This window comes from Mustela putorius, unplaced genomic scaffold (assembly GCF_011764305.1).
Source record: "Mustela putorius furo isolate JIRA1106 unplaced genomic scaffold, ASM1176430v1.1 tig00000997_pilon_pilon_pilon, whole genome shotgun sequence".
NCBI lineage: Eukaryota > Metazoa > Chordata > Mammalia > Carnivora > Mustelidae > Mustela > Mustela putorius.
Genome location: NW_025421527.1, coordinates 4,908,407 through 4,929,503, shown reverse-complemented (window position 1 = coordinate 4,929,503; position 21,097 = coordinate 4,908,407). Strand labels below are relative to the sequence as shown.

The following is a 21,097-nucleotide window of genomic DNA, read 5'->3' as shown; positions in this document are numbered from 1 at the left end:
GGAGCTCAATCCCAGGACTCCGGGATCATGACCGGAGCCAAAGGCAGAAGCTTAACCGACTGAGCATCCAGGTGTCCCAACAGAAAATCTCTTTTAAAAAAATTAGTAAATAAAAAAACAATAGAGTTGGGGTGAGATTTTTTTTTTTTTAAAGATTTTATTTATTTATTTGACAGACAGAGATCACAAGCAGGCAGAGAGAGAGAGAGAGGAAGCAGGCTCCCTGTGCAGAGAGCCTGATGTGGGACTCGATCCCAGGACCCTGGGATCATGACCTGAGCCGAAGGCAGAGGCTTTAACCCACTGAGCCACCCAGGTCCCCAAGGGGTGAGATTTTTTTTAAAGAACTTTTTTAAGGCTCTTTATATGCTGCTGACAAAAAAATATGCCCCTGGAGTGTGTAACTCCTTGGGTTCCATCTCCACAAGGAGCCTTAGGCTCCCCACCTGTCCTTCGCCCAGCCCTGTTCCGGCTACTTCTCTCACTCAGTTGAGCCAGGAGCCATACAGGGTGAGGGGAATGATCTGACACCGGTCCACACCCCTTCCCATGTTTGTGCCTGAACCAGCTCGGTTCCCTACAGCCAAAGCCACCAGCACAGGGAGCGGCAGCGCCTGGGACGGTGCTGAAGTCCGCCTACTGAGCATTAAGAAGCGCAGAGCGCTGGGCTCTAACCCTCCCTCCCCCAACTAAACTGTGGTCTTGGCCCGTCCAACTTCTCTGCATTCATTCATGGCTTGTCAGTACAATCCAGAGCCTGATCTGGATCTCTCTGTTTCCAGATCAAATATGGAATTATTGTTACTCGTACTCTGCACGTTAGGAGACTCACACAGCTTCGTCTCACTGACAGCCACTTTCATCACAGCTACCACATGTGCTCATTTGGGAGGGTTACCTAATTCCAGGAGAAAGATGAAATTTCACTCTATGCAACCAGGCTGAGCCCAGCGGAAAAAAGAACACAATGTGGCCGTCACAAAAAGCCAATGCTGCTAGGCCGCACCGGGAGGAGGGCTGTGTCTGGAACACATTAGGTCCTAACTTCGGTCCGCACAGCTAACCCCCATCCGGGCCAGGAACTCCACATCAAGCACACTCTTCAAAGGATACGGACAAACCAGGCACATTCGGAGAAAAGGATCAGGTTGGTGAATGTACTCACAGCCTTGTTTGTCAAGTGAAGCCCGATAAAAAAAAAACTGGGGGACATTTAGCAACCAAAGAATATTATAGAAAGACACACTAGTTTTCTTCTACTAGAGGAAATATCAAGTGGAAGAGGAACAGGTTCATTTCTTCTATGGGGCTGCAGAGAACAGACCTGGACAAAGGGACAGAAACAACAACATGCATTTGGGGTCCACTAGGGAAATCTTCGTCACTATCAGAGATAAACCAGACGGCCTCACGCCCATCGCCTGCCTGCGACGGACACGGAACACAAACTGGACAGGAACTTGCTGAGCAGGAAATAAATGGGTCCCAGCATCTGCTACAGAGTACAGAAGCCTTCCTGTGGCTCTCATCCCCCACTGTGTGCGAAACCACCACCTGCTGTTTCCAATAATGCATATTCCCGGGCCCTACTCCTGGGTCCTATTCCGGGTCTGAGGGGCACCATGCAACACGCAATTTCAGTGAGCGCTTGTGAGAGACAGGGTGACCTGATACAGTATCCCCTGGGACACACTTGGATAAATACTCCTCTAAACCCTTTGCCACGTGTCCCCTGAACAGAAAGGCTGCTCTGGCTCAGGGCTTCCAACTGTGTCCCGGTCTACTGCGTGGACAGAACGGCAGGACACCCTCGACGACGGACGTGAGGAGGAGGAGGGCTCTGGACGCTGCCTCCACTCATCTTTTACAAATATTTCTTTGAAGGAGGCAAACCAAGGCTGTGATAAATCGTTCCTATCTTTTTTCCCCAGCAAATAACCTAGAATTAGACCTTATTTACCAAATGAAAGGAAAAAAACAAAAACAAAAAAACAACACCCACCACTCCTTTTTCCACCACTTCCTTCAGTTTCGAGCGTGTCATTTTGGGTTCCTGAGGCAGGAAAATGAGAAGGAAACAGTCAGTCACAATCTTCATGTGAACGCGGGGTTCCGCGATGCTAACTCTGCCCCCTGCCCGAGTGTTTACAGACTCCCGAGCGAACTTCCCTGCTCGCCCGTCGACAGCAGCTCTGCCCCGCGCAGGGAAGGGGACCATCAGCTACTCACGAACATCGGCATGTCCTCCGTCTCGCTGATGGCTGCTTTCATCATCGCCACCACGTGCTCATTTGTGATGACTTCCTGCAGAAAGATGAAATCCCACTTTATGCAACGAAGACGTGTTAACGAGAGAACAGCCACTTCCCTGTGCCTCCGCTGGACACGGAAATGGCTTCCAGGTGGGGGAAGGCCGGCTCTGGCCAGAAGCACCCAGGTCCAAACTGCAACAGAGCAGGGAAGCCGGACGCCACAGCTACCAGAAGCAGGAGTGCAGGTGCGGGTAATGGACTCTACGCGTCTGGGAAACGGTAACCAGCAAGGAAGGGTCTGTAATCAGCCATGCGGATACCCCTGCGTGCACAGCTCAGACTGTGCCCCGGGCATCCCTGCGGACCTCCAGACCCACAGAAGAGCGCGCCCACTGCAACATTACCGCCTTCAGGCGTGCCAAACTGGCAAGGCAGTGGAGGAAGAGCGGATCGGTGTACCTGCCCAGTTCCTTCCAAGTGGCTGCTGAGTGCAGCGGGGCTGGGGCACGGGCACCTCCCAACGACAGCCAGTCCCACACTAGGAGCCCGGGAGCCCTGCGTCCTGCCCCCGCACCCAGGCCGCCCGGCACGCACGTGCAGGATGTTGCGCACGTTGACCGCGGTCAGGTTGTGCTGCTTGGCGCCGTCCTCCAGCGTGCGGTCCAGCGTGCGGTCCAGCGTGCGGTCCAGCGCAGCGTCCAGCTTCAGGTCGCAGGTCCACGCCCCGCCCTCGGGACCCCGGCCGTCCCGCCTCCGCTTGGTGCCCCTCCTCTTTCTTCGCCTCCTCTCACTTCCTTCACCGCCTCGCTCTGCTGCAAATGGACCAAGAACACCATGAGACTCTCCGGACTGCGGCTCCCAGAACCCATCCCAGCGAGCCAACCGCGACAGAAAGGAGGCTGCCGGCCAGCTGGCCTTGGAAATGGCAGGTGCGGGCGCGCGGCGGCCGGCCCTCTACAAGACAAGGACGTTGTTACTGCTGCGAAGAACCCGAGGAGGCCAGGACTACTGCTTTTCCCATTGTACAGATGAAGAAACTGAGGCAGAGAGAGTAAGAAACTTTCCCAAGGGCTAGTAATGGCAGAGACGGGCTCGGAAGCCTTGCTCCCCAACCCTGGCATCCACAGTCCTAATGACTACCGTGTGCGGCCCAGATGATACACCAGAAACCCCGGCTTCGTGTCTCCGCGCGGGGCGGCCTCGGCAGGAGTCTCATTTCCTTCTTCTGCAAATACAGATATGGGCCTCTCCGGGATACCATGAAGGTTAAGTGAAATAATATAAGCCAGGGAAGCCGTGTACAGTGTAATCTGTCATTATCATACCCAGTTCAGAAAAGGGAAATACAAGGAGGAAAGGCTAAAACTCTGAACTGTACCAAAAAAGGAGCGGGTGGAGGACAAAGTCACCTCCGTTCTACAAGGGCACATAACCAGACGAAAGGAAAAACTTTTTTCTTTTTTTTTTTTTAAGATTTTATTTATTTATTTGACAGAGATCACAAGTAGGCAGAGAGAAAGGAGGAAGCAGGCTCCCCGCTGAGCCGGGACACCTCCCCCTGTCCCTGATGCGGGGCTCGATCCCAGGACCCTGAGATCGTGACCTGAGCTGAAGGCAGAGGCTCAACCCACTGAGCCACCCAGGCGCCCCCATGGAAAAACTTCTAGATTAGCAGAATCTGCAAAGTCTTGAGATACATTATCATGTAATAGAGGTTCTCACCCTTTCAATGCTTTCAGGCCTGCTACCCTCTGAAAACAAGGATTAGACAGGATTAACATAAATGTGACCTTCTCTGTCTAAAAAGATGTTGTGACCTTCACGCCATACCCTGGAAATATTTACAAAACGAAAAGTTATTAATGACTTCAAACAATTGCTTCTGCACTTGTGAACACACATGGAGAATTTGATAAATGTGTACAACTCTTAATCCAGTTAATTGTTGTTAAGGAGACAATTAGATGTGCAGACACTAATAATCACATTACTCACTGCAACATTAATTATTTTAGCAAAAAGACGGGAAAGTACTAAATTTTAGCAAAAAGATAGGAAACTACTAAATGTCCAACATTACAGGAATGGTAAAATGAGCACCGGTACAAACATACACCGGACTGTAACAAGAGCCACTAAAACTTGTCTTCTTAGGGGCGCCTGGCCAGCTCAGTAAGTACAGCAAGTGACGCTTGATCTCAGGGTTGTGGGTTTGAGCCCCACCTTGGGTGTAGAAATTACTTAAATAAAAACTTTTTTTAATGGTCTTTTCAAGCAAGGGAGAAAATAAGTAAAAATGTCTACAAAGAGCTTTAAATAATATGGCAATCTTTCTGATAATGATTTTTAAGGGAAAAAAAGAAAAGGCAGAATTCAAACATGCACATCTCAGAGTGGTACCTTCTGAATCAACCGTGCTGCTTCAAGGTATGACCCACAAGAAGACACCTGCAAAGAATTACAAAACCTCCCAAAGCACCTAAATAATGATAAAGCTCTTTACCACTTGTATTTTGAGAAACCAGCAAAAGGGGAATTACACACCGACTCCCTAAAGGTCCTTGTGTATCTCTCTTCTCGCCTCGCCAGTTCTCCACCATTCTCTCCGCACTGCTCCGGGCCGCCTCTTTCCGATGCCCCCACCGTCTTGCACCCCGGCTCACGCAGACCAACAGAGCCATGCCTCGGCTTCTGCCACACGCCTTCCCTCCTCATCTTCCCTGCGCCACAGCAACAATGACCCAGGAGAAGAAGAACAAGGATTTCGGACACCCATGGAAGCTCCTATCCTATCACATTATTAATAACAATATCAACTGCAAAATTTAATCTAGGGGCACCTGGGTAGCTCAGTGGTTAAGCCTCTGCCTTCTGCTCAGGTCATGATCTCAGGATCCTGGGATGGAGTCCCGCATCGGGCTCTCTGCTCAGCGGGGAGCCTGCTTCCCCCACCTCTGCCTGCCTCTCTGCCTGCTTGTGATCTCTGTCAAATAAATAAATAAAATCTTTAAAAAAAAATTTTAACCTAGAGGGGAAAAGTTTCAAAGAGATGACATAAGTTCAAACTATTAACACCATACTAGAAACAAGAAAGTTTGTTAATGGGGCGCCTGGTTGGCTCAGTTGGTTAAGCAACTGCTTTTGGCTCAGGTCATGATCCTGGAGTCCCAGGATCAAGGCCCGGATCAGGCTCAGTGGGGAGTCTGTTTCTCCCGCTGACCTCTCTCTTCTCATTCTCTCTCTCTCTCTCTCAAATAAATAAATAAATAAATAAATCTTTAAAAAGTTTGGGGCACCTGGGTGGCTCAGTGGGTTAAGCCTCTGCCTTCGGCTCAGGTCATGATCCCAGGGTCCTGGGATCAAGCCCTGAATCAGGCTCTACACTCAGCGGGGAGCCTGCTTCCTCCCCCTCTCTCTGCCTGCCTCTCTGCCTACTTGTGACCTCTGTCAAATAAATAAATAAAATCTTTAAAAAAATTTTTTTAACAGGGGCACCTGGCGGATTCAGTCGGTAGAGCACATGACCCCTGACCTCAAGGTCTGAGTTCAAGCCCCACAAGGGAAGTCCAGCTTACTTAAAATAAATAATAACAGAAACAAAGACAGATACAAATAATAAAGAAAAACAAAACTAAATATATTTTGTTTCCAGACAAAATCTGAGATAATTCACTGACATAAATAAGACCAGATTCATAAGAAATACTAAAGGAAAAAAAAAAAATCCCAGATAAAGGCAAAGCAAAGAACTTCAGGATGAGGGCGCCTGGGGGGCTCAGTTGTCAAGCATCTGCCTTCAACTCAGGTCATGATCCCAGGGTCCTGGGATCGGCTCCACATTGGGTTCTGTGCTCGGGGGAGGCTTGCTTCTCCCTCTCCCACTCCCCCTGTTGTGTCCCCTCTCTTGCTGTGTCTCTCCCTGTCGAATAAATAAAATCTTAAAAAACAACAACAAAAAAACTTCAGGATGAATCAAAGAGCACCAGAAAGATTAACTCTGTGATGAATGTAAATGAATACTGACTGACTAAAGTAGTGAAAATAACATCTTAGGGATTTAAAACTTACAAAAAAAGTAAAATATAGTATTAATAACACAAAAGACAGGAGTAGATACATGGAGTGAAATTGCTTGCTATAAAGTTCTTGTATTGTTTTAGATGTGGTAAAAGTAAAAATTTAATAATTGTTCTTTTAAGTTTTTTATTTATTTCAGGGAAAACAAGAGAGCACACGAGCACGTGCACAAGCAAGGGATAGAGAGAACCCCAAGCGGACTCTGGACTGACTGGGGAGCCTGCAGGAGGGCCCCCTCCCACACCCCGAGATCATGACCAGAGCCCAAACAGAGCGTCAGACACTGAACTGAATGAGCCCGCGGAGCTGACTGGCCCAGCTGGTAGAGAACGGGACACCTGATGTCAGGGTTGTCACTTCAAACCCCACACTGGGTACAGAGAATACCAAAAATAAAGTCTTTGTAAGAGGCACCGCACGGGCTCAGTCAGAAGGGCATGCGACTCTTGATCTGGGGTTGTGAACGTGAACCCCACATGGGGTGCAGAGATCACCTACCTAAGCAAAACGTGGGGCGCCCGGCGGGCTCAGAAGCTCCGGCAGCCACCTCCTGCCACCTACGAGCTCAGGTCACGATCTCCCCAGGGCAGTGAGGTTGGGTCACGCATCGGGTTCTGTGCTGGGCGCGGGTCTGCTTAAGATTCTCTCCGCCCCTCCCTGCCACATGCGTGCATTCTCTCTCCCTCAAATAAATAAATAAATTTTTATTTAAATAAATAAGACTAAGAAATAAAATAGGTAGAACCAAAAGGAAATACAGACAGATCCACAGTTAAAGTTGGAGACCTCATTATTTCTTTCCCGGTAAGTGACAAACAGACCGCCCCACATACAAAGCTGTAAAAAGGGAAGAACCAGACAATGCTATCAACCTGCGGAATCAGCTTTGAGAGAACAGTCAGTCGCCTCCAAACAACAGAGTGCCTGCTCTCTTCGAATACAAATGGAAGAACTACCATAAAGATTATATTCAACACCTGAATAAAGGGGGGGTGGTTATATTCTGGGCTCCAAAATAAACATCAATAAGTAAAAAATGAACGGAATTATACAAAGTACAATCAGGAGACAAGGGAATTAAATCAGAAACCAGTAAGAGAAAGAGAGCAAGGCTTCTCCAAATGACACACTTCTAAACAAGCTGTGTGGCAAAGGAGATATGCCAAAAGGCTACACACCAACTGAAGTCATGAAATACAACACAGCACGAGTGTGGGGCACAGCTAACACCAGTGCTTAAAGGGAAACGGATGCCTCAAATACTATTATTAAAATATGTAATAAGTAGGGGGCGCTTGGGGGGCTCAGTCAGTTAAGCTCAGTTAAGCGTCAAACTTCGGCTCAGGTCATGATCCCAGGGTCCTGGGATGCAGCCCTGCTGAGCATGGAGCCCACCTAGATTCTCTCTCCTCTGACCCTCCCTTAACTCACATGTGCCTGTGCACTCACGTTCTCTCCCTCTCTCAAATAAATAAATAAAATTGTTAAAAAGAAAAAGACACCAAAGGAGTATGATGAAAACCTTTATGCCAAGGTTTTCACAAGTTGGATGAAACAAATACTTTGCAATACACCAGCTGTCAAAGCTCACTCAAGAACAAGTAGATAACTGGAACAGCCCTGTATCTGCTAAAGAAACTGAGTTCAGGGGCGCCTGGGGTGCTCAGTATCTGCCTTTGGCTCAGGTCATGATCCTGGGGTCCTGGGATCCTGGAGTCCTGGGCTCCCTGCTCAGCGGGGAGTCTGCTTCTGCCCCTCCCCCCATTCCTTCTCTCTGTCTTACTCACTCTCTTTCTCTCAAATAAGTAAATAAAACCTGGAAGGAAAAAAGGAAGGAAGGAGAGGAGAAAGGAACCAACAGAGTTCATAATTTAAAACGTCTACAAAAAAAACTCCAGGCCCAGAGGACTTAACTGGTGCATTCAACAACACATTTAAGGAAGAAATACCACCAATTCACACACGCTCTTCCAAAAACACAAAAATAAAGAGAAGAGGGAACACTTGCCAACTCACTTTACGAGGTCAGCATGACCCAAGACCACACCATCCAAAGACAGTACAAGAACACTACTGGCCACAGGTACAGGAATCCTTAAAATATTAACCAGTCCAATCCAGCAATATATAAAAAGGTAATATATCACAATCAAAAGGTGTGGTTTACCCCAGAAGTGCAAAATGGCTTTGAAATTTGAAAATCGATCAATATAATTCACCACATCAACAGACCAAAAGCAGGAACAAAAGAAAATCTCAATAGACGCAGGACAAGCTTTTCACCAAATCGACATCAATTCAGCACAACTTCTGGGGAGCAGAACGGCCTCCGGCTCCCGGGGACGACCGAGCGCTCTCCCGGGGGCCAAGCGCAGGGGGCTGCCCGCTCGCGTCACTCCTCTGGGCAGCACTGAGGGTCCTCTCCAGCGCAGCAAAGCAGGACGGACAGAGGAAGAGGAAGAAGCGGGAGACAAAGAGAGAAGAGGAAGAAAGAGAAAGGAAGACAGGAAAGACGAACAAGCGGGAGAGGAAGGCCAACCAGCTCCTGTTCCCAGGTCACGGAACCACCTCCCTGTAGAGCTGTAGAGCTCTACAGATGGTCAACAAACACGTGAAAACAGGCCCTATATTACTCGTCCTTAGGGAAAGGCAAGTTCAAACCACAAAGAAATACACCTACTGAAATGGATAAAACGTAAATGTCCGACAGCTGCCGCCCAGGCAGGGACAGGCCGTGATCTCACGCGGCTGCCGAGAGCGTCAGACGGTGCAGCCCCGTCGGAAAACGGGTCGCGGCCTCCATCAAGTTACACGTGCGTCCGCCCTAAGCCCCGAAATGGCCCTCCTGGTGATCCACTCGGGAAAAATGAAAACTTACGTCTGTCAAAGACCTAATATGTCAATGTTTACAGCATCTTCAGGCAAAACCTGGAAACAACCCAAATGTCCATCAGCGCTACTCGGCGACGGAAAGGACACGAGTGACTCTCCAAAGCGCTGCACCAGGCGACAGCGGCAGACACGGCGCCTCCCAACCGTTCGCAAGCACCGGCAAGGCAGCAGAGAGCATGGCAAGGGCAGAGCGAGGCGCGGATGACACCGGACCGAGATGGCAGGTCAGCAACGGGCAGTAAGAGAGCTTTCGGGGCAAGAGAAATGTGCCATGTGCTGACAGTGGTGGCAGTTACAGAACCATATTCATGTTTCAAAGCTCCCTGGATACGCTTTGTTGAATGCAAATTATATCTCAGTATATCTGATAACAAGGATCAACAGAAATCTCCACATCACCAACAGAATAAAGAAGAAAAACTGCAGACCACCTTAATAGAAATAGAAAAGCACTGGTACAATTCATTACGTGATAAAAGTCTCCAGGGGTGCCTGGGTGGCTCAGTTGTTAAGCATCTGCCTTCAGCTCAGGTCCTAATCCCAGGGTCCTGGGATCAAGTCCCACATCAGGCTCCCTGCTCAGCAAGGAGCCTGCTTCTCCCTCGGCCTGCTGCTCTGCAGGCCTACTTGTGCTTACTGCCTGTCAAATAAGTAAATCTTTTAAAAAAAATAAAAAAGTCCCCCAAAATGAGGAAAATAACTCCCTTAATCTGATACAACCTATCTCTAAAAATACGGGGCTCCTGGGTGGCTCAGTAAGGTGTCTGCCTTTGGCTCAGGTCATGATCCCAGGATCCTGGGATGGAGTCCCTGCATCAGGCTCCCTGCTCAACAGGAGTCTGCTTCTCCCTCCCCTGCCTACTCACGCTGTCAAATAAATAATTAAAAATCTTTTAAAAATATATATATCTAGGGGCACCTGGGTGGCTCAGTGGGTTGGGGCCTCTGCCTTCAGCTCGATTCGTGATCTCAGGGTCCTGGGATTGAGCCCCGCCTTGGGCTCTCTGCTCAGCGGGAAGCCTGCTTCCTCCTCTCTCTCTCTCTCTGCCTGCCTCTCTGTCTACTTGTGATCTCTCTCTGTCAAATAAATAAATAAAATCTTGGGGAGAAAAAAAAAATATATATATATATATATATCTCTACAAAAAGTCCTCAACCCTCTCATGTGTAAACAGGAGAGCCTGGCTGGCTCAGTAAAGCATCTGACTCTTGATTCTAGCTCAGGCTGTGAGCTCAGGGGCATGAAATTGAGCCCCGCGTCCAGCTCCACACTCACAGGAAGTCTGCTTAAGATTCTCTCTCTCTCTGTCCCTCCTCCTCGCCACTTCTCAAAACAAAACAAAACCCCCAGACAAATCTGGAGCGCCTTCCCCCAAGTTCAGATGAAATGCGCATGATCAACAGGAGTATTTGCGGTAAGAGAAAGGAATCACGGAGCAGCTGGCTGGCTCAGTCAGTTAAGCACCTGCCTTCAACTCAAGTCATCGTCCCAGTGTCCTAGTTTCCAGCCCTGCATCAGGCTCCCTGCTCATCAGGGAGCCTCTGACGCTGACCCGCTGCTCGTGCTCTCTCTTTCTCTTATAAATAGATAAAATCTATTTTTAAAAAAATGAGGGGCTCCTGGGTGGCTCAGTCAGTTGAGCATCTGCCTTGGGCTCAGGTCATGATCCTGGGGTCCCAGGATGGAGCCCCACATTGGTCTCCCTGCTCAGCGGGGAGCCTGCTTCCCCCTCTCCTCCCCCAACCCCTCATGATTGCTCTCTCTCAAGCTCTCTCTCTAAAAATTAAATAAAATCTTAAAAAAAAAAAAATAAAGTTGAATAGACACAGAAAACCTAGGCTACTCACACAACAGAATACTAGACAGCAGTGAAAACCAAGAATCTACAGATACACGCAATGGCGTGGGTCGATTTCAGAGACACAAGCAGATGAGTGGAAAAACACATGTATGTCACAGGACATACAAACACAGGACTCCACTCATACAAAGTACAAAGCAGTGAACCAAACTGGGCTGCCAGAAGTTGGAGAAAAACGGTCCTCCACGGGGGAGGCGCCAGTAACAACCGAAACAGATGACTTAGGGTACAGGTAATGCTCTGTTTCTTGATCTGGTTCCTGGCTGCACGGGTATACTCAATCTCGGAAAACTCAGGGAAATAGGATATCTTAGGACACATGCAGTTTTCTGCATATTCATACTTCATATCATGCTTCAATAAAGAAGGTTTTTTTTTTTTCAATTACGAAAAAAGAGAAGAAGAAAAAAGCCTACCCATCGGAATGAAGAGTCCACCATCCTCTGTCTCATCCTCGACTTGTGGAGCCAGAGTCCCAAGGGGCTTTTCCTGAGGACAGCCACAGACTCCTGGCTGAGGGGACTTCCCAGGCTGGGCTCCTGGCTTTGCAGAGTGGCTGCCTAAGGGCGGCGAAGGCATCACCCCTCCAGAATGCAAATGAGGTTCTCCTGGAAGAATCACAAGTATTGCTCCACACTTTGCCCATTATCAATCACACCAGATACCACGTTGTAGGAATCAGCATTTTGCTATGAAGTCCTTTATCGCTGGGTAACTCCATTAACGATGCATACAGCATAAAGGCATTCTTCTCTCTCGTACACGCTTGTAAGGAATCAAAGCTCGGCTCCAAGGCACTCACCTATAATGTCAGGTATTGAACCACGTAATGGCTACAGTCTACTACTTTTTTTTTACCCTCTTAATTTTTAAGTAGGATCCACGCCCAGCATGGTGCTTGAACTCATGACCCTGAGATTAGGAGCCACACACTCTACCGACTAAACCAGCCAGGCACCCCAAGGTCTTTCTACTGCTAATATGCTTTGAGTTATGCACTTTTTTCCTATGCAGAAATCAGAACCATCATTGGTGGGGGGAGGGGCTGTTACACTCCTGTTGACAAAGGAGCATCTTATACGGACAACCATTAACACTACGTTCTGCCCACCGTAAGCAATACCCATTGTAAATGTCCTGAACTTTCTGACTAGGTAGATCCTACAGAGCATTAGCGTACAAACCGCCGTAGAACTATCAGCGTACGGTTCCACAGTCCATGAGACAACTGTCCCCTCTTCATCTCAACTCTCAACAAGTGCTATCCTTCTGCTGGGAAAGACAGGGCGTTTAAAAAGCCAGGGAACATTCATTCTGTAGCAAAAGTCAACGTGAGAACCAAGCTTCACGGGGAGGAAAACCCAGGCAGAACAGGTGTGCTGAACAGTGACTGCTGGCTCCTGAGACAAGCACCGGGGCGGGGGGATGACAGCACAGGGACAGGGTGCGCGAACTTCCACGGTGCACTGCCGGTATCTCTGAACTGTTTCCGTGTCTGTGGAGTACAGTCTACACATGTTCAAAGCAGAGATCAATGCTCTACGCAGAGCCGTCCTCATGCTGTCACCTGTTGCTCGTTGACACTGGGACTTTCAACCTGGTTTCTTTCGTTTTGTAAACATGGTTTTAAACTGGACCATCCGGGCGCCTGGGTGGCTCAGTGGGTTAAGCCGCTGCCTTCGGCTCAGGTCATGATCTCAGGGTCCTGGGATCGAGCCCCGCATCGGGCTCTCTGCTCCACAGGGAGCCTGCTTTCCTCTCTCTCTCTATTTGCCTGCCTCTCTGCCTACTTGTGATCTCTGTCTGTTGAATAAATAAATAAATAAATCTTAAAAAATAATAATAAAAAATAAAAAAAAAATAAACTGGACCATCCCTGGGAGGCCTGGGTGGCTCAGTTAGTTAAGGGTCTCCCTTCGGCTCAGGTCATGACCCCAAGGTCCTGGATCGAGCCCCTCATCGGGTTCCTTGCTTGCCAGGGAGCCTGCTTCTCCCTCTGCCTGCTTCTCCCCCTGCTTGTGCTCTTTCTGTCAAATGAATAAATAGAATCTTTTAAAACTAAATAAGTAAATAAACAGGACCATCCTCTCCCCCAACAAAGAAAAAAAGGTTTAATCCTAAAGAAGCCATGAGTCAGTCCTGATTTGCTCTCACTCTCAACCTCCAGCTTCACTTCCGGAGCCCAGGAGCACTCTGCAATTTTTTTTTTTTTTAAAGATTTTATTTACCCATATGACAGAGAGAGAGAGAGATCACAAGTAGGCAGAAAGAGAGGGAGAAGCAGGCTCCCCACTGAACGGAGAGCCCAATGTGGGGCTCGATCCCAGGACCCTGAGATCATGACCTGAGCCAGAGGCAGCGGCTTAACCCACTGAGCCACCCAGGCGCCCCAGCACTCTGCAATTTTAAAACGTCCCACGGCTTTGCCTTTCACGGGCACCAGACAAGGAGTCAGATCCCAAACCCACCAAATCCAAGGTTGCTCTCAGCCAAATTTCTCAGAGAAGAGAACTTCAATAAACAGCACAGTGCTCTCCTTTCATCAACAGTCTCGGACAAGCTGCACAATTAATGATGTCGACGTTTTCAAAACCGAACCAACATAAGAGACTTATTAAATAAACATGCCAGAAGTTCACTTTGGTAGTTTCCATCGATACGTGTACTACCTAAAACGTACTTGGAAAAACTGTAACACTGTCCCTACAGTTTACCAGCCATAGAGAAAAGGTTCCTTTTCTTTTCAAGTTTTACTGATTTTAGTAATCTCTACACCAACACAGGGCTCAAACTCACCACCCTGAGATCAAGAGTCACATTCTCTTCCAACTGAGCCAGCCAGGTGCCCCCAAAACGTTCCTTCTAATGACCACATCCCATGGCTTCTCAATCTAACTCCCGTCTCAGAGAACCCCACAGGAACCCCACTCCTCCTCTCCTCTCTCCGTGTGCTAGATGCTCAGAGCCTCTCGAAAGGGAAGCTGAGAAGGGTAAGACAGAGCAGGGGAGGGGAAACTCCACAAAGCACATCTGTACCTTGTTTACTGCTGGTCTAACTGTGTGGATAACATGAAAACAATTAGCTGAGAACTGTACAAGTCAACTAATTAGAAGCTGAAATCTGACTGAGTTAATCACTTTAGAAGGCAAAAAAAAGTTAAGTAGAAATCAGGGTATGTAAATGGTTAAAAAAAACACACACAATTAAAATTCAAAAAAAAAAAAAAAAAAATAGAAGGGTAGGGGCTAAAATTCTGTTAGAATACACACCAACACAGGCGAGGCTTAATCACTAGCACCTGCAGCTTGGAAACATGATTTCAGTGTTCACACTGTAGCAACACGCTGACACAGTGGCCCCCTGTGGGTTCCCCAGGACACAGGTTCCAAAAGCCCCTGTGATACCTGAAACGTCCCACAGTACTGAACCCTAGCCGCTGAACCCTACACACAACGTGTCTTCTCCTGTATATTCCTGTGATGATTTAATTCATGAATCTGGCAGTGAGATGAACAATCACTAGTAACAGAACCATTATAACAATGTACTCTAACAAAAGTCATACACATGTGCTCTCTGTCTCTCAAAATACCTTACTACCCTGTACTCACTCTTCTTGTGATGGTGGGAGACGATGCGATGCCTACGTGAGGGATGAAGGGAGGGGAGGGCCCAAGACGGACGGCGCGGCACCTGGCAGCCGCTGAGCCACCTTACAAGGAGGTGAAGTCGGGAGCGTCATCGGCTTCCAGACCGTGGCTGACACAGGTAACGGACACCACGGACAAAGGGGAGCGGCTACACTCCAAAATAACCCAGACTTTTTTGGGGTTTTTTTTACATAATTATAATACTAGGTGTTACTTAAAGCAAAACAACAAAACTTTTTTTTTTTTTAAGATTTTACTTTTAAGTAATCTCTACACCCAACATGGGACTCAAACTTACAACCCAGAGACCAAGAGTCGCTCGCTCCAATGACTGACCCAGCCAAGCGCCCCAATGCTAAATTTCAATGGTAATTACTGTACAGAGTAAGATTGTAAAGAAAATAAAAATAAGATTTTTCTTCTTTAAACTTTTCATTATTCAAAATGCATATATATGAATTCCCAATCTTCTTTCTTCTTTTCTGTTTTGTATGTTATATTTCTATTCCGCAAAAAAGAAAAAAAAAAGGTACTGGGGGAAAAAGGGTTCTGGACAGACACTCCTAACGTTCCTCTTTCACTGGTGTTACAGCTCATTCAAGTGCATGATGGTGGAAGCCACTTCCAAGGACGGAGCTTAAGGAAGAGGGGCGGCGTGACAGATAACCCTCAGCCGCTCCCGCCTCGAGGTCAGCTACACTTTCTTCACCTGCACTTGGACATCTGTGAACAAACCACTGTAAACATCGCTCGATTCCACTCTTCAGCAGCTGCGTGACTTTGAACCCTAGTGAATTACCCATTCCTTCCCTACTGGCACCAGAATCCTGCGTCCTCTCCAGGTTCGCCCACTTCCCCTCCAGACACAGCCAAGCGTGGAGATGCCATTTCGGGGACTCACGGCCTCCCTGGCTGCCCCCGCTCTCCCGCTGCATGTCAGCCAGTGCGTGCCCCCCCTCCGGAACCCCCCCCCCCCCGAACTCCATCATCTGATCCCAGGAGCTCTCCCGCGCCCACTCTCAACCACGCCCAACCCTGCTGGGCCCCATTCTCTCTCCTTCATCACTAACCTTCACAGGAGGTGCCTCATTCTCAGAGCTCTGCTCCTTCCCAACTTCTCCTATCCTCTCTCCAGGTCCCCCTCCTGTCATCCTTCTCAGCCCGAGCCGGTCCACTTCCTCCACATCCCTTTCCTTGAGGAAGCGCGACAAACGCCCTGGTCATTTCTCCTCCTGCTCTTGCCCGCTCCAGTCTCGGAGTTCTGTCTGTCCTTGGTGGCCCCAAAGCACACCTCCCACTCTGCACACCTAACGCCCGACCCATTTTCAGCCCCTCCGACGCCTGTGCCGCCATCCCGAGGACGCATGACTGAAACGGTACGAGTCTCCTCTCCCTACGGAGAGAGACGGCCCTTCTTCCCGCCTCACTGCCAACAGGGCGGTGCATGCTTTCGGAAGGTCTCGGGGGAGAAGGCAAGGCTCTGGGTCGTCTGCTCTCCTCCAGCTGCTCCACGCGGATTACGTGTTTATGTCCTGTCTTCCCGACTAGACCACAAGCTTTCAGAGGTGAGAACTACGCCTTCTGCTTCTTTCATTTATGAACTGGCTATCGCCTACAGGAAAAGTTCAAGTGCTCGAGCAGGAAAAACAAAGCCCTTCGTGATCGAAACATAATCAAGCGCTCTGAAGTCATCTCTCACTTCTTCCATCCCAACACGTCGCCATCCCCCTGGGCCCTGAACTCTGCACGTCCTGCTCTCGGCCTACGATACCCCGTGCCAACAACTGTCAAACCACAACTCACTCCTCAAGTCCTAAGGATTATGTCATCTTTGCAGAGCCCCATCCAATGTCCCAGGCAGTATCTATCCCCTTACGCCGCTGTCCCTCCCCCACGAGCCCGACTTCACGGATGCCCACCAATCACAAAAGGTTCACACACACACAAAATGGTTCACCTCTCCAGACCGCTGAGAGTAAGAGAAAGAAAAGGACATGGAAGAGGATCTCAGGAACGGGAGGGAGAAGAAAAGAAAGTCTCCATCTGCTCATAAAGCTGACTGTCGACCCTTATGAGCCGCGCAGTCCCGATTACACAGTGCATCAGCACACCCGTCGGAAACACTGCCTCGCGGAGGAACCGAGGGAGGATGGGGGCGAAGCGCTGTGTCACGGCAAACAGCCGTTCGCGTCTTACCTCCTTCTTCCTGGACTTCTTCACTCGGCTCTCCTGAGAAAGGCTCCTTTGGAAGAGGGTGATCACCTCTGTCTTCTTGGGGAACAAGCCCAGGCCTCAGCGTGATCTTCTTCCCTCTCCTTGAGCCAGCTGCCTGGACTCTTCCTCTCCCGATGTGTACACGAAGTGGCTGGGAAGTCTCCAAGGAAGGCAGCGTGAGTCCCTGAGAGACGGCCGCACCAACAGCTTCTAGAACTGGTGCATCTGTGTCCTGGGTGAGCCCCCTAGAGCCCAAACACGAGTCCTCCCCAGCAAGCTGACTTCCAGCATCCTGCACGGACTCCACCTCGAGGCCTGCCACTCTGCCGTGGCTCAGACCCCCGGAGGGGGACGCCGAGCCCCAGTCTTTCACCTGGTCAGACGATGATTTAACAACCGACTCCAGGTCGGGGTCCTCTCCCTCCTGGCTGCCGTGGTGCTGTGGGGACTCTGTCACCGTAGTCCTTCTCTTCTTACAGGGCAACATTGTACAAGGCCCACTCCTGTTCCATCCTGAAAGGCGAAAAGCAAGTTCTCATTACCCTCAGATTAATCACTGGTACCAGCATTTCTTCAAGTACCTTTCTGCTTATTCACCCTCAGTCAGGGACACAGTATTTACACCAAATACACAAGTGGGAAATGAGAGACTGTGGTTAGAGCGTGGTGCTCAAACCCTAGCTCCACTCCCACTAAGTACACTATCTTGGCTGATGTAACCTCTCTGATCTTGAGTTTCGTCCACTTTAAAGGACAGTAACTGTGCTTACCTCGGAGTTTTAAGAATGACACAGTACGTGATTAGTAAATGGTAGTTACAAGGGTTACCGTCTGGGAGGCAGAAAAGCACAATGCTGCAGCAAACCGTGGAGTCAAACTCCATCTGTTTCCCAAGCCAGCCTCTCCCCAGCTTTGTGGCCCCACATAAATTATTTAAACTCAATCTCAGCTTCTTCGGCTATACAACAAAATAGGGGCACCTGGGTGGCTCAGTCCATGAAGCAGCTGCCTTTGGCTCGGGTCATGACGGGACTGAGCCCTGCCTCAGGCGCCCTGCTCAGCAGGTTTGCCCCTCCCCCACTTGTTCTCTCAGGCTCAATCCCTCTCTCTCAAATAAATAAAATCTCGTAAAAAAAAAAATTTTTTTAATGAAATAAAAACAGTATCTATGTCATTAGACAGCAATTTATTAGATCAATAATGTTTGCTACTGCTGTTTTCATAAACAGGTAGTTCCAGTAACAGAAACAATCTAGGGTGCCTGCGTGGCTCAATGAGTTAAGCCTCTGCCTTCGCCTCAGGTCATGATCTCAATGTCCTGGGATGGAGCCCCGCATTGGGCCCTCTGCTTGGTGGGGAGCCTGCTTCCCCCTCTTTCTCTCTGCCTGCCTCTTTGCCTGCTTGTGATCTCTCTGTCAAGTAAATAAATAAAATCTTAAAAAAAAAAAAAAAAACCAGAAACAATCCAAAAGCAAAGCATGATTATTTAAAAAGATTAAGCTACATTAACAGAAATTTTGTGCTAAAAACAACAAAGTTCCACTATTCTCCATGCTATGTCACTTCCTGACTCTTGGCTTCAATTCCAGTTATTCACAGTTTAAAGGCAACACTAATGCAAGCTAGAGGGTATCTTTTATGTTCTTAGAGCACCTGTTTGCAAAGCTCTTTTACAGTATTTATCACTTTTGTCATTCTCTTGTCCATCTCTTTCCCATCTCCTCCCCCCAAAACTACGGGCTTTCTGAGAAAAAGGACTTTTCCAACTGGTACCCCTAGTACTTGGCAGGATCTGCCAACGGCATACTCAATGAATGTTTCCGGAAGAGCAAACGAGAGAGGGCATGAACTTCCCATTTGGTGTTTAGTCTATGTAGCATTTGGACCAGGAGTTAAGCAATGTATGAAAACCCGTGGCATCTTTCTAGCCAAAAAAAAAAACCTTACTCTCATAAAATAGGTTCAGGAATACAGTAAGTTGCCTTGTACAGCGCTGAGTTCTTCCTCACTGACGATGCCCATCTGCCAGGGTCCCCCACGAAAGCCTGAATAGAGGACTAAGAAAGTCCAGAGTCCGAACTATAAGGTTATTTTAAAACTCCCCAATTCAGGGGCGCCCGGCCGGCTCAGTCGGGAGTGCAGGTACAACTCTTGTTCTCAGGGCTGAGAGTTCGAGCCCCACGTCGGGGAGAGACTGATATCAAATAGATAGTTTTTAAAAATAAAATAAACCTCCCTAAGTCAGTTTCTCCAGGCAGCAGGAAGGAACCCCACCTGGGCCCCAAACCAGCCAACGTCCTAATCTTGATTGTTTCCAGCTCAACAGGCACGTGAAGGTTCTCGGGCCCCGGGAAGGGAGGCTGGGGAGTAGGTGAGAGGTGGGACCGGAGGCGGAGAGCGGCGTGCAGACGGCGGCTCCGGGCACCCGAACCGCGGCAGCTGCCGAAGGCCCGGCTGCGGGAGCTGGAGTCCCCGCCGCGGGGGGCTGAATGCGACCCCGGGCAGCGCCGGCGCGGGCCCCTCCCGGGCGGGCACAGGTTGCAAAGGGGAGTCCTCGCCGCGCTCCCCACCTCGGCGCCGACCGGCGGCCGGGCCCCCACGCCCAGCCCGGCACCGTCACGCACCCCGCGCCGACCCGACCCCTCTTCCCGCCCCACCGCACGCGCCCCGCCGCCCTCACCAGCCGGCCGGATCCCGCGGAAACCCCGCTCCGCTCCCGCCGGAAGTCGGCCAACGGCAGCGCCGGACGTGCGCGCCCCCGAGCGCGCGCGCCGCCGGGCCGCCAAGGAGCATGCGCCAGCCTCCGGGCGCCGTGCACGCGGGGCGGGAGCGGGGGAGGGGGCGAGGGGGAGCGGGGGAGGGGGCGAGGGGGCGCGGGGGCGGGGGGCGGGAGCGGGGGAAGCCGGCGCGGCCGCCGTCGGGCGGAAACTTCGGGGCGAGCCCCGGCCGCCTCCGTGCGTGGAGCTGTCCTGCTCCGGACTAAGCTGGGGCTCGCGATCCGTGGTGTCGCTTGACAGGTAACCCTGCCCGCCGCGAGATACCCGCAGCACCGGACCGAGGAAAGGGCGAGCCCCTAGCGCGGCCGGAGGCGGACTCCCAGCGCCGCACGGATCGAACCAGGCGGGCTCGGCCGCGGCCCGGCGCTGCCCGCGTGCACGGCCCTCCGCACCGCACACGGCGTCCGCACGGACGCCGCCCCCACGGGCGACGCGGTGCGCTCGGGCGAGCCTGGGCGACCGCGGCTGTCACACCCTCCAGGTCACACGCACATTCCGGGCCGGGCTGGGGGGCGACTCCGCGGACGCGCGCGCTGCCAGGGCGCCGCGGTCGGTCCTCGGGAGGGGCCCGGGCGGAGCGCAGGCCCCTCGGACGCACGGGCTGGGGACGGAGCAGCGATTTCTGGAGCCCCGGTCCTCCCCCGACGCCGGGGGACGCGCCGCCGAGTCCACGCGTGGGAACGCCTCGGCCCGACCCCGTCCGCAGGCAGGAGCGCAGCCGCGGCGGACCGCGAGAGCGGGGCTGCGGCAACCGTGGGGCGACTGCCAGGACTGCGCCCGCCACTTCACCGCCTCTCCCGGCGCCAAGGAAGCCTCTGGAAGCTCGGAGCTCGGTCTGCGCCGCGTTCCCGGGCCTGCGGAACTCGCCGCGGTGCGGCTTTGCTCGCTCGCCCGCCTCCCCCTCCGCGGCGCGCGCGTGTGTGCGCGTGCGTGTGTGCGCGTGCGCGCGCCGACACTCGCGGACGGGAAATGCCCGGCGCAGGTCGACGCGCCCCGGCCGCCCGCTCTGAGCCGGAGCTTTAATGCGCGCGCCACCAGCCCACCTGCGTCTGCGGGCGCTCCCGGCCCCGGCTCAGCTGCGCCCCCGCCACCCGGTCTGGTCTCTCAGCCGCGCCTCGGCGGCTTGCGAGGTTGACGGGGTCCCGCGGGGCGGTCACGGCCAGCGACACGGGAGCGCGGGCCGCGGAGCGCGCGGTTTTCCCAAACCCCTGAGCCCCCCGTTAGCCGGAACGTTCTGCGGCGGCACGTAGCCCGGGGCCTGCCGGACGCCGGCCGGACCGCGGGGCTCCCGCCGCCCCGACCCACAGCCCGCCCGGGGGCGCGGTCTCGCGCTCCAGGAAGCCTCGCGGCCGCAGCGGTCCTCCCGCTTCCG

General features: G+C 51.3%; 1 protein-coding gene across 21 annotated transcripts in view; it reads right to left on the bottom strand.

Annotated features, from left to right (window-relative positions):
* LOC101688564 (GON-4-like protein) overlaps positions 1 to 21,041 on the bottom strand; it is a 63,163-nt gene extending 42,122 nt beyond the window's left edge. For 11 of the 21 annotated variants that reach the window (XM_045086777.1, XM_045086782.1, XM_045086786.1 and 8 more), the window contains exons 1-6: positions 20,769 to 21,033; positions 16,931 to 17,461; positions 11,500 to 11,691; positions 2,847 to 3,064; positions 2,230 to 2,304; positions 2,003 to 2,053 (exon numbers count right to left, since the gene is read on the bottom strand). In XM_045086777.1, the coding sequence (XP_044942712.1) occupies positions 2,003 to 2,053; positions 2,230 to 2,304; positions 2,847 to 3,064; positions 11,500 to 11,691; positions 16,931 to 17,435 (1,041 nt within the window). In that variant the 5' untranslated portion in view covers positions 17,436 to 17,461; positions 20,769 to 21,033. Of the gene's footprint in view, positions 1 to 2,002; positions 2,054 to 2,229; positions 2,305 to 2,846; positions 3,065 to 11,499; positions 11,692 to 16,930; positions 17,462 to 18,895; positions 19,194 to 19,222; positions 19,596 to 19,628; positions 19,766 to 20,217; positions 20,320 to 20,768 lie in introns of those variants that run through there. The other 10 variants (XM_045086795.1, XM_045086796.1, XM_045086784.1 and 7 more) reach the window with 8 other exon arrangements.
* Between the last annotated feature and the right edge of the window lie 56 nt (positions 21,042 to 21,097).